This window comes from Lichenostomus cassidix, chromosome 6 (genome assembly GCF_008360975.1).
Source record: "Lichenostomus cassidix isolate B80296 chromosome 6, HeHo_3.0, whole genome shotgun sequence".
NCBI classification, from domain to species: domain Eukaryota; kingdom Metazoa; phylum Chordata; class Aves; order Passeriformes; family Meliphagidae; genus Lichenostomus; species Lichenostomus cassidix.
Window position 1 is genome coordinate 22,678,563 of NC_139487.1, and position 19,037 is coordinate 22,697,599.

At 36.2% G+C, this 19,037-nt stretch overlaps 1 protein-coding gene across 4 annotated transcripts in view; it reads right to left on the minus strand.

Moving 5' to 3' along the window:
- DLG5 (discs large MAGUK scaffold protein 5) overlaps positions 1–19,037 on the minus strand; it is a 97,173-nt gene that overhangs the window by 14,418 nt on the left and 63,718 nt on the right. For 3 of the 4 annotated variants that reach the window (XM_085064010.1, XM_085064011.1, XM_085064008.1), the window contains exons 10-21: positions 18,573–18,698; positions 17,759–17,891; positions 14,784–14,911; positions 13,918–14,093; positions 13,289–13,392; positions 12,721–12,813; positions 10,877–11,896; positions 7,770–7,908; positions 5,826–5,973; positions 5,202–5,323; positions 4,067–4,156; positions 2,635–2,803 (exon numbers count right to left, since the gene is read on the minus strand). In XM_085064010.1, coding sequence (XP_084920136.1) covers positions 2,635–2,803; positions 4,067–4,156; positions 5,202–5,323; positions 5,826–5,973; positions 7,770–7,908; positions 10,877–11,896; positions 12,721–12,813; positions 13,289–13,392; positions 13,918–14,093; positions 14,784–14,911; positions 17,759–17,891; positions 18,573–18,698 — 2,448 coding nt within the window. The remainder of the gene's footprint in view (positions 1–2,634; positions 2,804–4,066; positions 4,157–5,201; positions 5,324–5,825; positions 5,974–7,769; positions 7,909–10,876; positions 11,897–12,720; positions 12,814–13,288; positions 13,393–13,917; positions 14,094–14,783; positions 14,912–17,758; positions 17,892–18,572; positions 18,699–19,037) is intronic. The other variant, XM_085064009.1, reaches the window with a different exon arrangement.

A 19,037-nucleotide genomic window follows, 5' to 3' on the forward strand; every position in this document is an offset into this window, starting at 1 on the left:
GGCACCAGGTGCAGTGTATTTTTTAATACCACTATACTGCATTTGACATGCATTAATTTGAATGTTTTCTTTCCTAGCATTTTATTATGCCACGTAGACATTCTCAAAATTGTGTCAAGTGCCTAAACTATTTTATTGTGCTGTTCAGAGACCAGAAGAGTTAACTGGACTTCACTCACTACCACTAAAGGGATTGAGGCTGAAGAAAGGTATTTTTGGGAAGAGTAGGATTTGGGGCTGCAGGCAGAGGGAAGGGGACATTGTTTCATAACTATGCATATTGCCAGTCTTTGAAGGGATCCTTTTGGTAACATTCTGCAGCAGAGGCATAATAGTTTGCCAGCTTATTAATGCATATAAGATAAAAACTCTTGGCTGCTGACATGAATGCTACTCTGGAACAGAGTCATCTTACGTCACTGTTAGAGGTAATGCCCTCAGCATTTGCTTAACAATGTAGTGAGCTTATTACTGATGCTCACTTTTTTTGCATGTAACCTAAATTAACTAAATTCTGATAACTTGCAGAAAACTGATTTTTTTCGCTCACTGATGAGTGTGTAAGCAATGTTATATGAAGTTTCTTCGTGTCACAGAATTTACCAAGCTTCGTTTATTGTACCTTTCTGTTTTTTCATTTACCACAATCATTTTTAATTTGTTTGTTTTGGATTAGAATAAGAATCAAACCTATAGAAATTACACAGGATCCTATCTGAAAATTCTAGTAAGTACAGAATGACAGATAATGATGCCTGTATAGTGAGTCAGTAATAAAGTAAAAAAGTGATAACATTGAAAAGGTACTTTACTTGATAGGCAGTGTTATCAAAATCAAGTGAAGCACTTTTCTAAAATATCCAGACTGCCTGCCAGAATCTTTAGCCATGGAGTAGAGAAAATATCTTAATTAATGAGATAATTTAATTTTCATTTAAATAAAAACCAACAGAACAAACAGAAACATTGGGGTTTTTTTTCATCTGTATTATTATTAATTTTACCTGGGGAAAGGCCAAGTAAGTTATTTGTATCTTCTGTGAAACAGCTTATAAAACCAAAAAATATTTAACATTTCTTAGGATGGATTTAAGTAGCTACTTTCCTAACTGAGAACTGTTTAATAGTTTTTTTTGTTTTATAAACTCACAGCGAAACCTTAGAATTACTCTCTTTTTAGAACGTGAATTCAGACTATGGTTTATACATAAGCACAACAAGAGCGATGGGGCTGGAACATGGATGTACTTCAATCATCTGATCAACATTAACAAAAATTGCTGTTTCCCAGGGATTAGAACATGTATCTTGTGCTCAAAGACACAAAGATATAGCAGTGCCAAAACCCCAACTTGTTCAGCTGAACACTCACATCATTAGTCATGTGAAAGAGAAAAGACATTGTGACTTGGAATTTGCAAGTGACAATCGGAGGAACATTTATACGAGAACGTAAGTTGAGTACATGTAGTACAACAGTCACACTGAAGTAAGAAAGAATGAAAATTCACAAAAGCCTCTTTACATTCCCTTTCAAAATAACACTGTTCTTTGTACTCAAGACATTCTAGAATTGCTACAATAACTTAGTCACAAATACTTCAAACAAGACAAAAGTTTCAGATTACATTTTATGAATAACTTTTTATTACTACCAGAAAAGTTAGAGTACAGAATATCCTTATAACTTCATCATTCACATTTTTTATGGTCAGTGTTTTTACATAAATTAAGCATACAAAGGGGTCTTGAAGTCCACATGAATGTAATCTATTTCAACACATCGAAGCTCCTTTACACAGCCAGAATGACATTTAGCTGCCTTATTGGAAATACAAGTTTGATTCAAATTTGTGTCTTACTGTTCTATGCTTTGAATTTGTGTAAACTTTTTCATATATTCAGTCTAACCAGACCGTGATAAAAAGAGAACAGATGTCCAAGACTGATACTATAATCAATGTATCTTTGAAATATTCATCGTGAGATATAGAAAGTCATGAAACATAAGCACATGTTTTTAAAAAAAGCTATTGCGTTAGATTCAAATTCTGCAGCTACACATATACTTAATGCTATTACTAGCAGTGGTCCAGGTACAGCCAAAGGGATCAGTCAGAGTAGTAAAACTGCATCTGCACATATGGATATGTTCTTCCAAAGTAATGTGCTCAATTTTTCATGTTATCTGGTTACATGGAACCAAGGCACAGTGGTTAGAGCACATATTCTGCAATACTAAGGCACTTGATATTTAGCTTGATATGTTACTTGGTCTTAATTTTGTTTAGATTTTCAGAGTACAGAACAAGGCTATCATAAATAAGCATGTGAGGTAGTTGAGCTGAAAGGGTATATTCAAATTTAGATGGCTGTTACTTGGTGTGGCTATTAATTCAACATGAAAGAAACAAAACCTTTATGAAATCACTTATTCTTAAAATCCACAAAAAGATCTCTTACATACTTTCTAATGAAAAAAACCAACATTCAATAACAGGACCTGAGATCCATCTCTGCACCTACATATTTGTCATTTAGATTAAATGTTCACAATCCTTCCACTTAATAAAGAAACACACAAAATTTCCGCAGACACATTTGTATTAAAAACAGAAAACGTGGGGACCTTACCTATCTTTTCTACGTTCTCCAACAGATACAGGGCTAATGGAAATCCTAGGTAATGTAGAAAGGGAGTTCTGAGACTGGCTGCTGGTGAAGGAAGACGTTTCCAAGTTAAGAGGTGACTGGGGAGGAGTTATCAAGCTGGGACTGCTACATTCAGAGTGTGACAAGGAGCCTAGGAAAAGTCAACATTTGAGTTTTAGTATCCTGTGTCTGTCATAGCTGGCAGATCCACCCAGACACAGTGAAAGACACCACACACACCTGAGACAAGAAAGAGGACTGGCTGTTCAGTGTCTGTTAGTCATGTAGGTAGCTTAGGGAGAGCAGGGAACTCATTTCAGACAGTGCAGACTTACTGTCCTTAATGACTCTTTGTTAAACCTGTCCTCTCTAAGTGTGCAAACAGCTACTGCCATTTTCAACAGGAGACAAGGTGACAGACAAGCTACACCATACGCATGTCTGAAAGCATGTTAAAGAAAAATAATATAAAACAGGAAAGAAGTAAAATAAAAACCTATTCTGTAGGCTTATTTTCAAATCAAATATTTATGTGCAGCCCCTCTCTTTACATAGGAAATACATTATGCAACACCTGAAAAAGGTAACAGAACCCAAGTATGAATCCTACACAGAGACAGGAAAGCTCTGAAATTTCAAACAAGCTTGACATGACTAACTTTGCATTTTAACCTGGTTGTACCCTCCCTAAGTAATCTACCGAACAAATGCCCTGACACAAACAGTTTGCTCCCTTTGAAAAGCTAGATAAAATGAACCTCATATTATTAATCACAAAAGAGAGCTATTTTTAAGAATTGCATTTGCCCAGTTAGGAGAAGCACTCCACACAATACATTAAGGTTGCAGAACATTTGAGCAATGATGGCAGTGAAGAGCTGCTGATTGCTGTCAGCAAACTCCTGATTCTACAGCACTTCCAACTGCTGCTTGTGCCATGTCTTTAAACATTTTCCATCCAGCAATTTTGAGTGAAGTGCTGAAATATTTTCACTGCATTTCAAAATATAATTTACAATAAGTGATAGAACAAAAAGCAAATAATACACTTGAAGAATTTCAAAAATGCAGGTCATCTCACTGTTAAATTTTTCAAGGCATCATTCTAGAAGAAACTATAACTATAAAACATACAGCGAAACTATAACTATAAAACATACAGCAATACCCATTCTTTCTTTTGTCTGCACTTTTATTACTCAGTGTGCCATGTACTTAAGTCAACTATCAGAAAAAAACAAATTGCACTAGAAAGTTTCTTTTCTTTAATATTTCTCTGGCAAAATGCAGACTTTGTAACATTAACAGAATTGTACTACTTAGATTGTGGCGCAACCTGATTTAACAACTAAAAGGGCTTTGTATCAGTTATGCGGAAAACAGTATGACTAAAATTACTTATGAAAAGATTCACCTCTGTCAGAGCCCATCATGGACCTTGGATATCTTGGTGTTAAAGGGATCTTAATTCGTTCTGTTCTGTATTGCAAGTTAGTCGAGGAACCTATTTTTAAAACAAGGAAATATTACAATGACAAAAGTAAAAGGAACTACATGAAACAAAAAAGTACATTTAGATTCTACTTCTCCAATGAGCATTAAAATGGCCTCTAAATGATCAAGGCAAAAGCTTTGATGATTACCCTCATAATTGTGAATATCATAATTATAGCAAATTATCTTGATTACATAGTATAAACAGAAAACAGTACAGCTACACAGTGTATATGCACTGTTCACTCTTGTATGAAAAAATATTTTGAGTATTTTCCTATGAAATTAGACTTTATTCCAAGTCCAAGCAAGAATCTAACATCTCTGTTCACTAAGAATCCATGGGACTTTGCAAAGGGCATTTAAATCACTCTGATTATTATTTTATTTGGATGAATACATCATCACTGATACTGGCTGCAAATTGTTATGCCCCTTTTTGCTGTGCTTATAAAGGTACCATGCTCTACTCAATCTTTGATAGAACACAGGAACACAAACACACATAAAACCCCCAGCTATTACATAATTTAAAATTTAAATACATCTAAAATGTTAAAATGTCACTACTACAAAGCATGCATTTGCTTTGGAATCATTAGGCTAGATATTAAAAAAATTGCATGTCAATCAACTAATCATATGCATAATTTATTTTCCAAGAATATAATTTACACTTGGCCATTAGTCATCCTTGACCTTTTGTTCAGGGGGCTCTCTGCTTTTCTTTCTTCTTGCCAGCTCATTGAACCTCAACCTTTGGCCTTGCCTCCTATCTCTCTAAGGATACTTTCAAAGAATAATATGCAGGGAAAGGAGAATCCCTCACACATACACACCATTTGAGAGACTGTAAAGAACAAATTAAACACAGCAGCTTCCAGGGAACACCTTTAGTCACAAATTCACAAGAAATTAAGCAAAGGAACACCGGAAGCCTTTGGGCTTTGCCAATGATCACAATCCCATAACATGGGTACTTAAGGAATTTTCCATTTATAATTTTCTCCAATACACAGGAAGTCCACAAGAAATAAATCAGAAAAGCTAGTTACCAAGTCTGGCACTAGATGGCAATGAATTTGAGCCATGAGATGCTCTTGTACGTGAATTTTCAGAGTAGTCAGTGGAGTGTTTATGACTTAGGTCCAAACTCAGGCGACCTTGATGCTGGGAACTACATCAAAAGAAAAGCACAATAGGGCAACAGTCAGAACTGGGCAAAAAAACCTCAACTAGAAACCGGCCAACAAAAAGTTTTGGGTAGCCCGCGTGCTACTGAATAAAAAGAATGCTTCCCTCCTTCCCACTTCCACATTGTCCCATCATTTTATGAATTAATAAAAGCCAGAAGAAAGATAGCCTTAAGTACTACAACAAAAGGGGAAAGCTTTATCTGTTTTGGCAATGACAAGAAAAACCATTAGAAATCTGTTATCTAAAAAAATTAATTTCTTTGTCAGTATCAGTCAGTAGGGCAGAAGAAAACCTAATCCAGCAGTAACTGACAGAAATGAAAGCAACTGGCACATCATTTATATGCAATAATGGTTTTGAGGACGCTGGATCAAAATAACACACAACAGCAAGCGTGTTATACTCTACACTCTATCAAACTACCAGATGCAATTTTATCCTAATGAAAACAAAATTTTAGGGAGATATCAATTTCAAAACACCTGGGATGCAGATGCTGATGACATATTTGGCTGGCAACTGATGGGCAATTGCTGGTGTGAACTCTATGGCTCCAGGCAGTATAGATTGGATTTCTCATGACAGCAGTCACTGCAGGACACGGTGCTAAGCTTCTTGGTACCGTCCCTGCTTCAGATGATAAAACATATTCTTATCAACATTAGTAGTATATAAAGTACAGATTTGAAATAAACCTTAGTACTTTATAATAATTATTATTATAACATTTATATGTATGCTAAATAAAAATATTAGCATACAAATACATTATTAAGCACCATACATCAGGTTTTTGATAACACATACATGTTTAAAACCTGTTTATAATTCTATAATGAGTTAGTAATAAAGTGAATTATATTACCAAAAATGAAGCAATTTAGAGCATATGATTTTAATATGTGCTAGTGATTAAAAGATTTTCTGTTTCCAAGTACAGAAGATTTTTATCCAGGAATGAAAATTCTGCATTTAGTCATCCAACCAGCATGCAAGTTTTTATTTGGCACTTGAACGGACTGCAGCTAAAATTATTGTGGTTCCTCTCTTCTGTTGCTTCAAATAGTCCCACTTGTAGTACGACATTAAATTCTAGTATTTCAGTATTTATTTCTGAAACTTATTACTCAAGCTGCTTTTTTAAGTACACTCATCCTTCAGTAGTAAACCAAAGTCTAGCTGAAAATTTCCTCTTAAATGAGTTGACAGCATAGAATACAATAGCAAAAACTTTTCTCATTTCAAGACATGGACTCATGCTGTCTAAAGTAGGTTTGACTTGACTCAGTAATTGTGCAAAGGTATCATGCTAAGATAAAAGTTAACTACAAGGTTAGAAATAATACCTTTTAATACTTTTTCTACTAACATTAAGAGAAAAAGAAGACAGAAGAGTAGAAGAAATCAAAGACAAGCAAGGCTTCTTGGTCTGAGCTCTTGAGCAGGTCTTTACATTCTGAAAACTGATTGGGACACCATCATTTGAAGCTGTCCATTGTTCCAGATACACAGATTATTATCTTCATGTTCTCCAATACGAGTAAAACCTTCCATAATTTCTAGAATTTACAGGAGTTGGGGGCTTTACAACAAGAGAAGATGAACTCATAAAAATCAATTGTCTTAAATTGAAATTCAAGATTAATATACAACTGCTGAAAACTGAAATCTGAGACTAGAACTAGAGACTGAGCAATCTATCTGACAACACACTTAGCAATTGCTTTTTGACTATTCCAAATTAACTAGCATACAATATCCTAATTACCTCCTTAAGCACTCCATTTAGTCAGTGCCAATTGAAAACCTGCTAACATGAACTTCAATACCAATAACTGCTCGATTGACTGAGACAAAATCCTGTTTTCTGTTCCATCTGATTATACTGATATATATGGAGATTTTTGTGAGTCCCCTCTTCAGTTCTCTTAATATCTCAAACATGTTCACATTTAACCTTTAATTCAGATTAAGATCACAGGCAGTTTGGGCACCCCAATGTTTCCAATAGGCAGAACTTAACATGTTTCACTTTGTGAATATCAGATCTTCTTCCCTGGAAGTATTTAAGAAATGAAGCAGTTAAAGCTTGGGATACCTCCATTTGGTTTCAAAAATACTGGAAATCTTACTTGCCCCCTACTGGACAGGCTACAAATTCTATTGAGAACTTCTCTGCACAGAAGCTGATGAAAATAAATCCTTCAGCCAGAAGTTGCTCAGTCTCCTTTGCGATTCTTTAAAAGGTTTCACTTCTTTACAGTTCAAAAGCTGAGCATATCATGTTCAGACTGCAAGAGACTATGGAAATATGCTTTGTGGGTCGCATTTCTTCTGTACTTAACACAACTAATCGCCAGTATTGTCCAACATGGACAAGTGCCTTGGGGCATTCCTAGAAAGCAGCTTTGAGTTGTGTCACTCACCTGCTGACATGCTGCCAGGGTATAAGGCAGCAGGCACAAAGCCATCGCTGTGCCTAGCAGAACGTTTGGGGGAATATGGTGCCCATTCCTGCAGCTCTGGAGAGAGGTGCTCCTCACTAGCTGGAGCATATTTCTGCACCTACAGGAACACAGACATTTGATTACAGGAAGTTGAAGATTCAAAAGAGTAATAGCCAAACTGTGGAAAAATCAGCAATATCAAACTTTCTAGTATCTGTTCTGGAACGTGCTGCCACAGTGCTTCTTACAACTTTGTCTTTCAATGATGTTCTTCTAGCCATTTTTCCTCCATCCTCCTTTGTTACTATTTTTTATTATTTTGTAATCTTCTTAGGCAAATATTTGCTATTTAGCTGATGCTTTTGCTTAAGTGAAACACCCAGCATTTAGTTATATTTCTCCTTTAAAATAAAGTCTTCCACAGGATATTTCAGCCACTGTTGCCTCAAGTGTTTGCTATAAAAGATCTGGCTAAAAAGCCAGAAAGCATTTTCCTCTAAGCCTGAATTTCCAGATACATGTGGAGTAACCTCTCTTCAACAAGCAATTCAGGTTTTAGAACTTCACCTTCTGTCCTGTATACAAGAAGTAGACACTGGTGAGTTAAGAACACATGAGAATAGCTCAGATACTGACAGTGATGCAGGAGAGCTGCAAGTGCAGGGCTCAGCACAGGGCGTTCTCACATTTGAAATGTACAGCAACACAAAATATGAGACTGAATATGAAAATATGAAAATATCAGTATTTTAATTAAATGAACAGCTACTGAGAGCACAAAGACTCCAAAAGGCAGAGATGCCTTCTTAGATGCAGCACTTGAACATTTTCATGTCTGCTCTAGTAATTGTTCCACCTATTATTCAGGAATTAAAGTACACCTAAATTTATCAACTTATCAAAATACACCGAATTAACTGTGTATTTACACATCTAAGTAAACTAGCAATACCCAATACGGCTACAAAAGAAACTACACTGTATTTTGCTACTACAAACACTGCTTCAGGAGTGAATGCATGCAGACTGGACACTACTGTCACAACAGTACTGCAATGTAGTTGCAATGGACAAGGGCAATTCCATCAGAAAAAAATTTTCAGAGTGACTGATGGTCACATTTTGAGGCACAGTATCACTTGTATTCTCTGACCAACAACTTTAGAGTTACAAAGTTCTGCCTACTTTGTGGGTGGACAGGGGAAAGAGAAGAAAAGTAAAAAAGGATCAAAGAACCTACTCTCCATTTAATCCTAGAAACAAAAGTTAGCTAATACATAAAATAATAATAATAAAATGTTATTGTAATTGTATTATATCATTTTCTTCTTTACTTGAACCAACACCTACTTGACACCTGTAACACAGCTTGGGAACACTGATGCAACTGCACTGTGTCCCCACATATCCTTTTGGTCTCTTCAACAGTGAGTGCCAAAACCACCCACTCTGTTCCAGCTAACTAATCTCCTGGGCCTAAATGCCCACCTACATGTGTCCTTGTCACAACTGGCAACTCTTCCCTCACTTATTTCTCACTATACAAATATACTGACATTATAACCAGGATGGTGTACATGTTCATGATGCACTACAACGAAAAATGGGACTTGCAGTGCTAATGGATCAACTTGATATTCTACATAAAGCAAACACCCCCATTCAAATGTGTTCAGCATCTTGATCTTGTTTTGTTGTTATGTACGTGCTAAAATATGACACTAGAGTAATCCCTCCTGCACTTTTTGCAGTGCAGCTCCTGATGAAAACTAGTGACCTTTCTCTTAGCCATATCACTCTTCAGACCAAATCTACTGATTTCAGCTACAAAATCAAACCCAAATGCTTTGCTGTCATTTGGTGTGCTGCTTTTGGCTGGGACAGAGTTAATTTTCTTCACAGGAGCTAGTACGGACTGTGGTTTCTTTGGAATGTGCTAGAAGCAGTGCTGGTAATACAGGTATATTTTCATTTTTGCTGAGAAGTGCTTACACTAAAGCTGTCCATAACTATTTTTCCCTAAAAATGTTTGGAAATGCATAAGGAATGGAAGCAGACAAAACACAAGGGAAGCAGACCAGAAAAAAGGCACAAAACCCTGCCAGTTATTCTCTTATCACCAGTATTTTTGCAGGAAATGGCTCTAACCCTGCACTACTTCCAATTCACCTCTGCCATCTGTATTGTTTCTAAAACTCTGTGAACAGGGTGGGATTATGCAGGTATAAACAAGAAAGGGAAAAGAATATGAAATTCTAAGTTATTATCATTTAATTATATAAAAATAGAACCACTGTTATAAACTTTGGGTTTCAGTTAGGAAAGACAAATCTCTGTCAGTTGAGCAAATCTGAGGCAGTTGACCTGAAATAACATTATTGATTATGTCACTTTATATAATGAGTCTAAATAGCTGCTTCTTCCCAGAGCACAAAAAATTTTTCTTCCATCTACTCTGTCAAGACATGACCCACCACCTTCTCAGCAGGGTTGTTTATTCCAACAAATTATATGGTGATTTTGAACTTGCATCATGTTCTAATAAATATTTCACCTTTACAGTGTAATGGGCCTAACACCCTCTGAATTTCAGATAAGAGGTACAAAATTATTTAGACACATAGAAAGACTTACAAAAAACCAACACTATGGATGGTATACCTTCTTCCACTGAATTGTACAGTGATCTGGACAACCAATCTTACTTTTACACAACTTCATATACCCTATTTTCAGTTTTTCTAAAGCTGATGCTTTGCATTTTTATTTATGTCTTTTCAGGTTAACTAAAACATACAAGAGCCCAGATGTTCTAACCAGCAGATTAAAACCCAAGATATGGTAGTTAAGCAGAACCCTGTCTTCCTGCTTGATGGTTACCACTGCCTGTTAAATACTGGAACTCCACAAACTGGTTTTGTATTTTGTGATACTGCCAAGTGCCAACTGAGCCTGAGCTCAGGGGACCTGGATTCTGAGGACAGGCTATGCTTCTCCTGCTCTGGTACATAACTGGGCATCCAAAACCACACTGCTAATACACTTCAAGGGCTCTAGTTTTGTGCTTCAATATACCAAGCTTCTACCTGAAGTGCAGGATTAGGAATGGGCACAGGGGTCATTTTATGCCTCAAAGCAGGAGCCGATTTTGGCCTTGGTCTTTTAATCTCTGGCTCTTCAACTCTTTGAAAGCCAATGTCATCTTCACAGGATTTCCTTGAAGATAGGTGAGTGCAGTCAATTCCCTCCTCCCGATAATAATGCCCAGCGTTCCTGCTGCGTCCCTTGAGAGTAGCAGAGTCCTGTTTAAGTACCAAGGAAACCGGAGCTTGGGCAGTGGCTGGGCTGGTGGGTGGTGATCCTGTTGTTACTGTAGACTCTGATGCAGAGCTCGCCTGCTGTTTATGTTTAAATTTGATAGAGTCACTTCTCTTAGGAGGAGTTGGAGGAGTTGAAGCCACTTCAGCTTTTGATGGCTGAGGTGAATGGCCTGTCACCTGATTAGGGGAAAGGTACTCCAGTTTGGGAGGAGTTGGTGGCCTTTTGAAAGTATCAGGGTCAAAGATAGATTTCCTTTGTTTTGGCTTTTTGTACACAGAGAACTTTTCTGTTTCTGTTGCTGAGATATTAACCATGACTTTTGGCCAGGTCCCACCACTATGCTTAGTTCCATGTCCTTTGTCAAATGCTGTCTCAACCATCATGCAGTCAGTTCCTGCAGGTTCATAAGGCAGCCTCCTGCTGTCCATGTCAACAGCTCCATAGCCTTGGTCCCCATATGTCTCTGGGCTGAAGGAGCTGAGACTGTGTTCCGAATTACTATGGCAACTGTGCACTGTGTTCCTACGAGAGTCTACTCGTAATGTATTATTAGGGAAAGGTTTGTGATCGCAAAATGAAGTGCTGCCCTGATCACTCTGGTCCTTCTTGCCATCCATGATGTCTGGATTGAAAATGTCAGTCTGGGTTGAGCTGTTCAGTTTCAGATTTCTTTTATTTTGTACTTGTATCTCTGATGCGTGAACTCTACAGTTGGATATTTTTTCGGAATCCTTCAAATTTTCAAATATATTTTGACCACTCCAAGAGGAACTCTGAGGAAAAACCTGAAACAAAAACCACATGTGATCACCTTATTCTTGTGGCTGATACCTGTTTAGTACACATCATACCCTGGCCTCTTTGATTTACATATACCTGAATACACACTTAATAATGTCTTACAATTCAAAGCACAGAGCATCAGATAAATGAAGCTAGAACATTTTTTGTAACATTTTCAGAACAATTCCAAAAGGGCAGCTCCGTATGGTGGCAAAAGTACTGAACCAAAAGTGAAGGGACCTGCATTCTGCGTCTGCCTCTAATAAGTAATGTTAAAAAGATAACTTGCATTGCCCATTTCCCCTCAAATATTTAATGTTTTTACTTTAAAACCTCAAGCTCTCTAGATCTGAAATTATGACTCTCAAAATCCATGCGACAGGCCAAGAATAATGGGATTCTAAACTCAAAAAGCAAAACAGAATAAATATTTTATAGAAATAAGCCTGAAAAACAAAGCCTTGTACTTAATCTTCATGACAGCAAGAGCTCAGTTTTCTGCACAACTCCCTCCTGACTAAAAGTTAACTTTCTTTAGACAGTAGGCAGTTTATCTTTCACATACAAGTGCTGCAGCTCTCAAGCAAAACCCAAGCAGCAGCAAGCAATTGTGATAAGAGTCATTCCATGTGACCAGCAATCAAATGGGAAAGAAAACATTAAGTCAGTCTCATTTCCTACTAGATGGCACAAGAGCCTTACTTTGCAAGTAACTGTTGAGGGAGTGTACCACCAGTGAAATGCATCCAGATGGTTATTTTTCCCATTTTGATATACTCTTCCCTGAACAACTAAAATAATTCTGTGCCAGTTCTGTGCTACTCACCTTCATGAGTGACAGAGTAAGGGAATCCCTACAGTTTCGTAGCAAAGCTTCACATTCAGTAAGCGACTTATTATCTAGTGCAATGCCATTGATCTACACACAAAAGAAACCACAACAGACATCTGTAAATCAAAGGTAATAGGTAGGGAGGATCTTAAGGTAGAGGATCTTTGAGACAGGGAAAACACTAGTCTAGCTGTGGTACCAAAATTCACAAGACAAGAAACCTTTCATCCAATGAAGGGATGCCTTTTTGGAACTGACCTTTCCTAGTCAATAAAATAACCACAGATATTATGCATATATAGTCATAATAAGTGTGAAGGATAAGCTAATGCTTCTGCGACAAATTGTCATATGAACTAAACTCAGGAAAGAAGCTGCACATTATATTCATCACTCAGCATGCAAAACCAATAATTTAGAAAAAATACTTAGTGAATTTACAAAAAGGATTTAATATTGCAGAAGTGAGAAAATTAACTGGAATATTTGGCATCTTAAAGAGTAGCATCAGTGATAACACTTCCAAAAAAATTAAAAAGGCAAATGCATTTTTACGACTTACAGCAATTATTCTATCTCCCACAGTAAGGGAACCCTCTTTGGCAGCTGGGCTTCCGGGAACAACAGCAGCAACAAATACTCCGTTTTCTAGACTGACCCCACTATCTGAAATACACAAAAAAATTTGATTCTACAACTCAAATATATTGCTCAAATGGCATGTCTGACCAGCCGGCACAAGAAAGAGATATGACTACCAGACCAACTGAATTTCAATTTCTAAAAACCCTTTCAAAGAAATTACAACAAGAGGGGGAAAACAAGGATTTTGAATATCCCAAAAATTAATGTAATCATACAAAGACGGGGTAACTGGGTTAAACAGACTTGTTTATGCCCCCAGGAACATTCCAGACAGGCAGTTAACGAGATACAATTGTTTAAAAAAAAGAAAAATTAACTAAAACCTACCCAAGGACAAAAAGAAAACCTGTACTTACAGAATAAAGCTACTATCAATAATAGCATTCTTAGTTTGCTAAAGAAAATATTAATGAAAACCCCTATCTAGGATGCTGTAAAAGTCTAAGTTTGATATAAGCAAAGGCTCAGAGAACATATATCTTTATGTCAAGCCTTATTTGGCTGAACAAACTTGTGCCTTTTACATGTATCATTTATAGTCATTACCTTTATGTCCAGAAACATTGATGTGAAGAGGTGTTATCACTCGCCCACCTAAAGACTTCCTTCTTCGAACCACCATATTAATAACACCTCCTCCATTTAGAACAGCTTTTATAACTTGCTTTTTGTCCTTATTTGTAAGATCCACATCATTTATCTTCAGCAGCCAATCATTCACTCTGGAAGATACACAGAATTAAGCAGGTCAGTGTTACAGGCACACTTTGCTGGACACAGCACATGAATAACATTCCATGAAAAGGCATGCAGCAGAACTGATCTCAATAAACTAATCCTTCATTATCTGGATTTATCCTTTCCTGAAAAAGCAATAAATAGCAGCTAAAGGAAAAGCAGGACTGCTGGTCTGCACTTCACTAGGAAAAGTATATCCTCAATTCACCAATGACCACTTATTCAAAACCAACTCTTCGTACTGAGAAGAGCTCACTAAAAAGCTTCTATCAACACCGAGAACAGGAGATTGTTGCAAATGACCCTTCGCCTCACTCCCCTTTTCTCTCACCCTCCCTCAATAACTTATCCTCATGTCTTTCCCAAAATTTTAAAAATAGATGTAGGCTTGAGGAGATAATAATGGACTAAATGGGATACAGTGCAACAAAAGAACATTTCAAAACCTGTTGAGTTTTAAGTGCTGAGTCAAACAGTGTTGAATTTCTGTAATGCTTGTAGGCATTGGTGTTCTCGGTGTGATTTCCCAACAAACATTAATAAGATACACATGGCAAATGATTAAAAAAGAGAACTTCAAGAAATTAAAATAATTAAGAAAATTTCCAATATGCTCATATTTAGTTTATTATGACCACAAAAAACAACAGGTATCTTCCTGAGTCAAACCCTACCTTAATCGACCATCAGCAATACTTCCTTTGTCTACTTTGGTAACGAAGATCCCGCAGTCTCCAGGGAGGTATGGCTCATTCACGCCTTCTGCCACATCAAAACCCAGTGCTTTCAAGTCCATATCATCCTAGTAAATATTATTAACAAGTCATTCAACTGCACTGGCAAACATTGTCTCTTAGCAAGAGTCATTACTGCATGTTTGCACTATGTACTTATATTTAGAGTTCCTGCATCAGGCAAGTTTTTATTTTCTGTATGTGAATAGATAAGCTCCCAATTCCATCAGTTATGGGCATCCTCTGGCATTAGAATGATCCTTCTCTCACAGATTAAGGCTGACATAATACAAATGGGGAACTTCACCAAAAAGGAACAGAAAAGCAGCTGAGCATGTGAAAAAGCACATTCAGACTCACACAACCTGTTTTAATGTACTGTGTTGGTTGTGTAATGAGAGAACAAGGACATGATTCCCAAGAATGGGCATTACTGGGGGAAAAAACAACTATAAAGGTAAGGAAATAGCATTGGGTCTTAGTGGTGGACTCGGAAAGACCTCTGCTGTGGTACGACTAGAGACTATAAGTAAACAGGAAAGACATCTCTACCATTCTGGGGGACCATTTCTAGATACAGATTTAGAGGTGATATTCTACCAAGCCTGACCCAAACAGACCATTCTTGATGTGAAAAGTGGCAAACATCTTCAATGGATCAGTCATTGAACCAAACAGGGAAATTTTATTGTAGTGCTTGCTTTGGTAAATGGCAAGGTCACTGTAAGGAAAAAAAATGGTCCAAAAATAGTAAATTGGGACCAACTGACCACAAACTGATTTGTGATTGCTATTTTCACTGTTAAATAATACACTTCTAAAAATTAGAAAACTCTGCCTGAAGTAGTCTACTGGATCAACCATGTCAGCATACTGAAAGGTGATGATACTTGAAATTTAAAATATAACATGAAAAAAATAAGTAAAGTCTAAATCAGATGTATAAATATGGTTCAAGTTATACCCTCAAAATCAGAAGAGTATAAAGTCTTCAGGGAGTACAAGAGATGCCCAATAAAAGCTGAAGATAAAGCATGCAAAAAGATGAATATTTACCAGAAAATAAATTGAGGTAAAGATAACAAAAATACATTAAAATTCTCATGATTCTTACAAATGTCCTATATAAGACAAAAATGTCATAGGGAAGAGCATTAGGCTGCCATAAAATAAAGATCAAGTAGACATCACAGTATCATTACACAGCATCAAAGTTGAAAGTGAGTATTATTTCTCTCAGTTTTGAGCTGAGTGATTATGTAGAACATGAGTTTCAGCAGACAGGTGAAGTTTAAGCAAAAATAAAAGGATTGAAATGTATTGAACTCTATAATCTCGACTCTGGAATTCAAATGCTGGTAGATCAGCAAAGACTTTTCCATATATCTAAACAAGGTTGGCACAATATTATTACTATAATTTGATTGCAGCAAGTGTAATCCCTATGTTTAGAAAAGGAAAACACATTCAAATGACAAAGTGTACACATTTGATCTCAGTGATGCAAACACGCAGAAGAATCTTCAAAATAAAGAATAACTAAATAACTGCACATGAATGGAAAATTCATCAGCCTGCAATGTTGTTTATCACAGGAATGTCATATACTAGACTTGCTAATCAATTTTACAGACAATGGAAAAGCAAAATTTTTAGTTATCAGTTAAAACAGAGATGGCAAGGCCTGATGGAGCTGGTCAGAAGCACTGAAAAAGCGTGGTGAAAGGGGAATTACTATTCCAGAAAGAATTTACAGATGGTGATTCTGATGAGTCAACATTGGTACTCAGTTCATATTATCTTTTTAATATGTATTTCAAAACATAATAACACTTAATAATATTTTTTGTGTCAAAATGGGAATGTATTAGTTATTTCGTAAGGATGCACTGTCAGAACACAGATTGGGAGTGCATAGAAAAAGACAACCCCCAAATACCGCAGTAAAATAAAACGGATTTAATTTGACACATTTAATCACAAAATTTTGTCATTCAGGAATGAAAAAGAAATTCTAGTATATACAGAAGCTGTTATAAATTAATCACAATCTGGAAGACTACCCGTGTGTTTTATGTGTTCAAAAAAGTTACCATTAACAACGTGATGTACCAGCCAAAAATTTCAAATAGAACAGCATACAAGAGTTACATATATAGCAGCAGAATAAAAATTCTATATTACAATGAAAACAAAGTGAAATTACATGGAAGAAAATACTACCAGGATAATGAGAGGAAGTAGAGGTTATCTAGATTGCTAAACATAAGAACTTTACTTAATATGTCAAAACATAAAAGAGATTTAATTTCCTCTACAGACAAGCAAGAGATTAGCATCTCCTTTCATCCCAGATTTTCAAACTGAACAGTAATATTGCCACAAAATACATGTTCACAATGAATAAGGACTTCTAATACTTTAAAATTTCCAATCAGCATATCTGAGCAAAAGTAAGAGAAATAACTTAGTGTAAAACATTAACTATTTTATGCATAGATTTTAAGTGTTGTTGCCTGTAAAAGATTGGCCTCTAATATCACACTTTACTTCACATCTTAAGTTTTGGCTGCCTTAGCACTGCCATGTTTGCAGTGTATCACAAACTTTAAGAACACTGTACTACATGCACCTGGGTACCCTGCAACATTAGATGTAGGAACTATTTTTATTTATAATGCATATGAAGAAAATTACAAAGCTCGTATATAACAGCTTGGTTTTATCAACTACTTTCATGTAGCTGTAACTGCATTTGCTGCCTACATGTGCACCTCATTGGTTCCTTGCCAAACAACAATAAAGAGCTAAAAAGACTAAAATAGTATTTTGAATCTTACCTAGTATTAGAAAATTATAATTGGCTTCAGAGCTATCCAATACACAAGATAATGCAGTGTATGTATTTTACTTACTCTGTCTTTTTCAAATTCTACCACTTCTGTTTCCCACTCCAGAGAATCTGTATCTATGGCTGAGTCATGGGAGCTATGGGCCATCAACTGACGAAATCTGGCCTCCTTTTCCAACTGATTTTCCATCTTTTCCCTAGGCAAAGAAAATTATTACTTGCAGCCACAGACAACCCACTTTTAAATAAACTGAAAAATAATGTTATGATTGTGATAGATTTATCCAGATTATATTTGGTTTTCTAAATCAAAAATTCAAGCTGTGTCAAAAATTTCCCCGAGCTTGTATTTCCAATATTCTTGGTCTGCTATCAAATTGGCTTTCCATTTCTATATGCTGTCCTAACATAGCTTAGATTTTTTGCAATATTTTTACATTACTTAGTGCACAGCTAGGTTTCTCATATCTTCCAAAATGCATTTAATTCACCCTCAGATGAGCTCCATCAGTATGTAGGCCACGATAAATAGCAATGGCAAAACCCCTCCCATAAACCAGTGAGTAAACAGTTGAGAGGAATTAAATTGCAGTTAATATGACTGCAGTGAAAGGATCCCAAAATTGTTTAATTATATCTCCACAGCACAAAGCTTACACTATGAGTACCATAAATAAGATAAAATAGATACTGTCCAGCATAATAACATCCATGATAACTAACAATATAGGCAATGCTTCCACACATAATAACGTGAATACCTGCTGCCTACAGCTATAACAACATATGGTTCACTTAAGAACACAGCTAAAAAAGTAAAGTTTTTATCACAGACTTTCATGCAATTTGATCATTTCTCTAATGAAATGATCTCTTACTTCAGTTCCTTCAGTTCACGAACAGCATCATTTTTCTGCTTTCTCATGTCATCCAGATTGCGAAGAGCTTCAGCCAAGTCACTCACAGCCCGGTCTCTTTCCCTCCTCAAGTTGTCACACAGAGTTCTTCAAAAGAAAAAAGTTTCAATCTAGTTAATTAAAACCCTATTGAAGTAAACTGGTTTTACCACATTGTACAGTTAATGTAAAATTTCAAAGAGCAGTTTCAAAAGGTATTTATCTATCTGCAAAATAAAAAAGAATAAAGGAGAAAAAAATTACATATGCTAGGTCTTAAGGAAATGCTTGTCAAGATAACAAATTTTCTTCATCCCTTCCAGAACCTTATTTCTACTTATCTTCTTTAAACTAGCAGAAAAAAACCTTATTTAAGTATTTTCCCTTAGTTCCTTAGATATATTTAGTAGCAAATATGTTGAATACTTTTTGTGCATGCCCCACAGG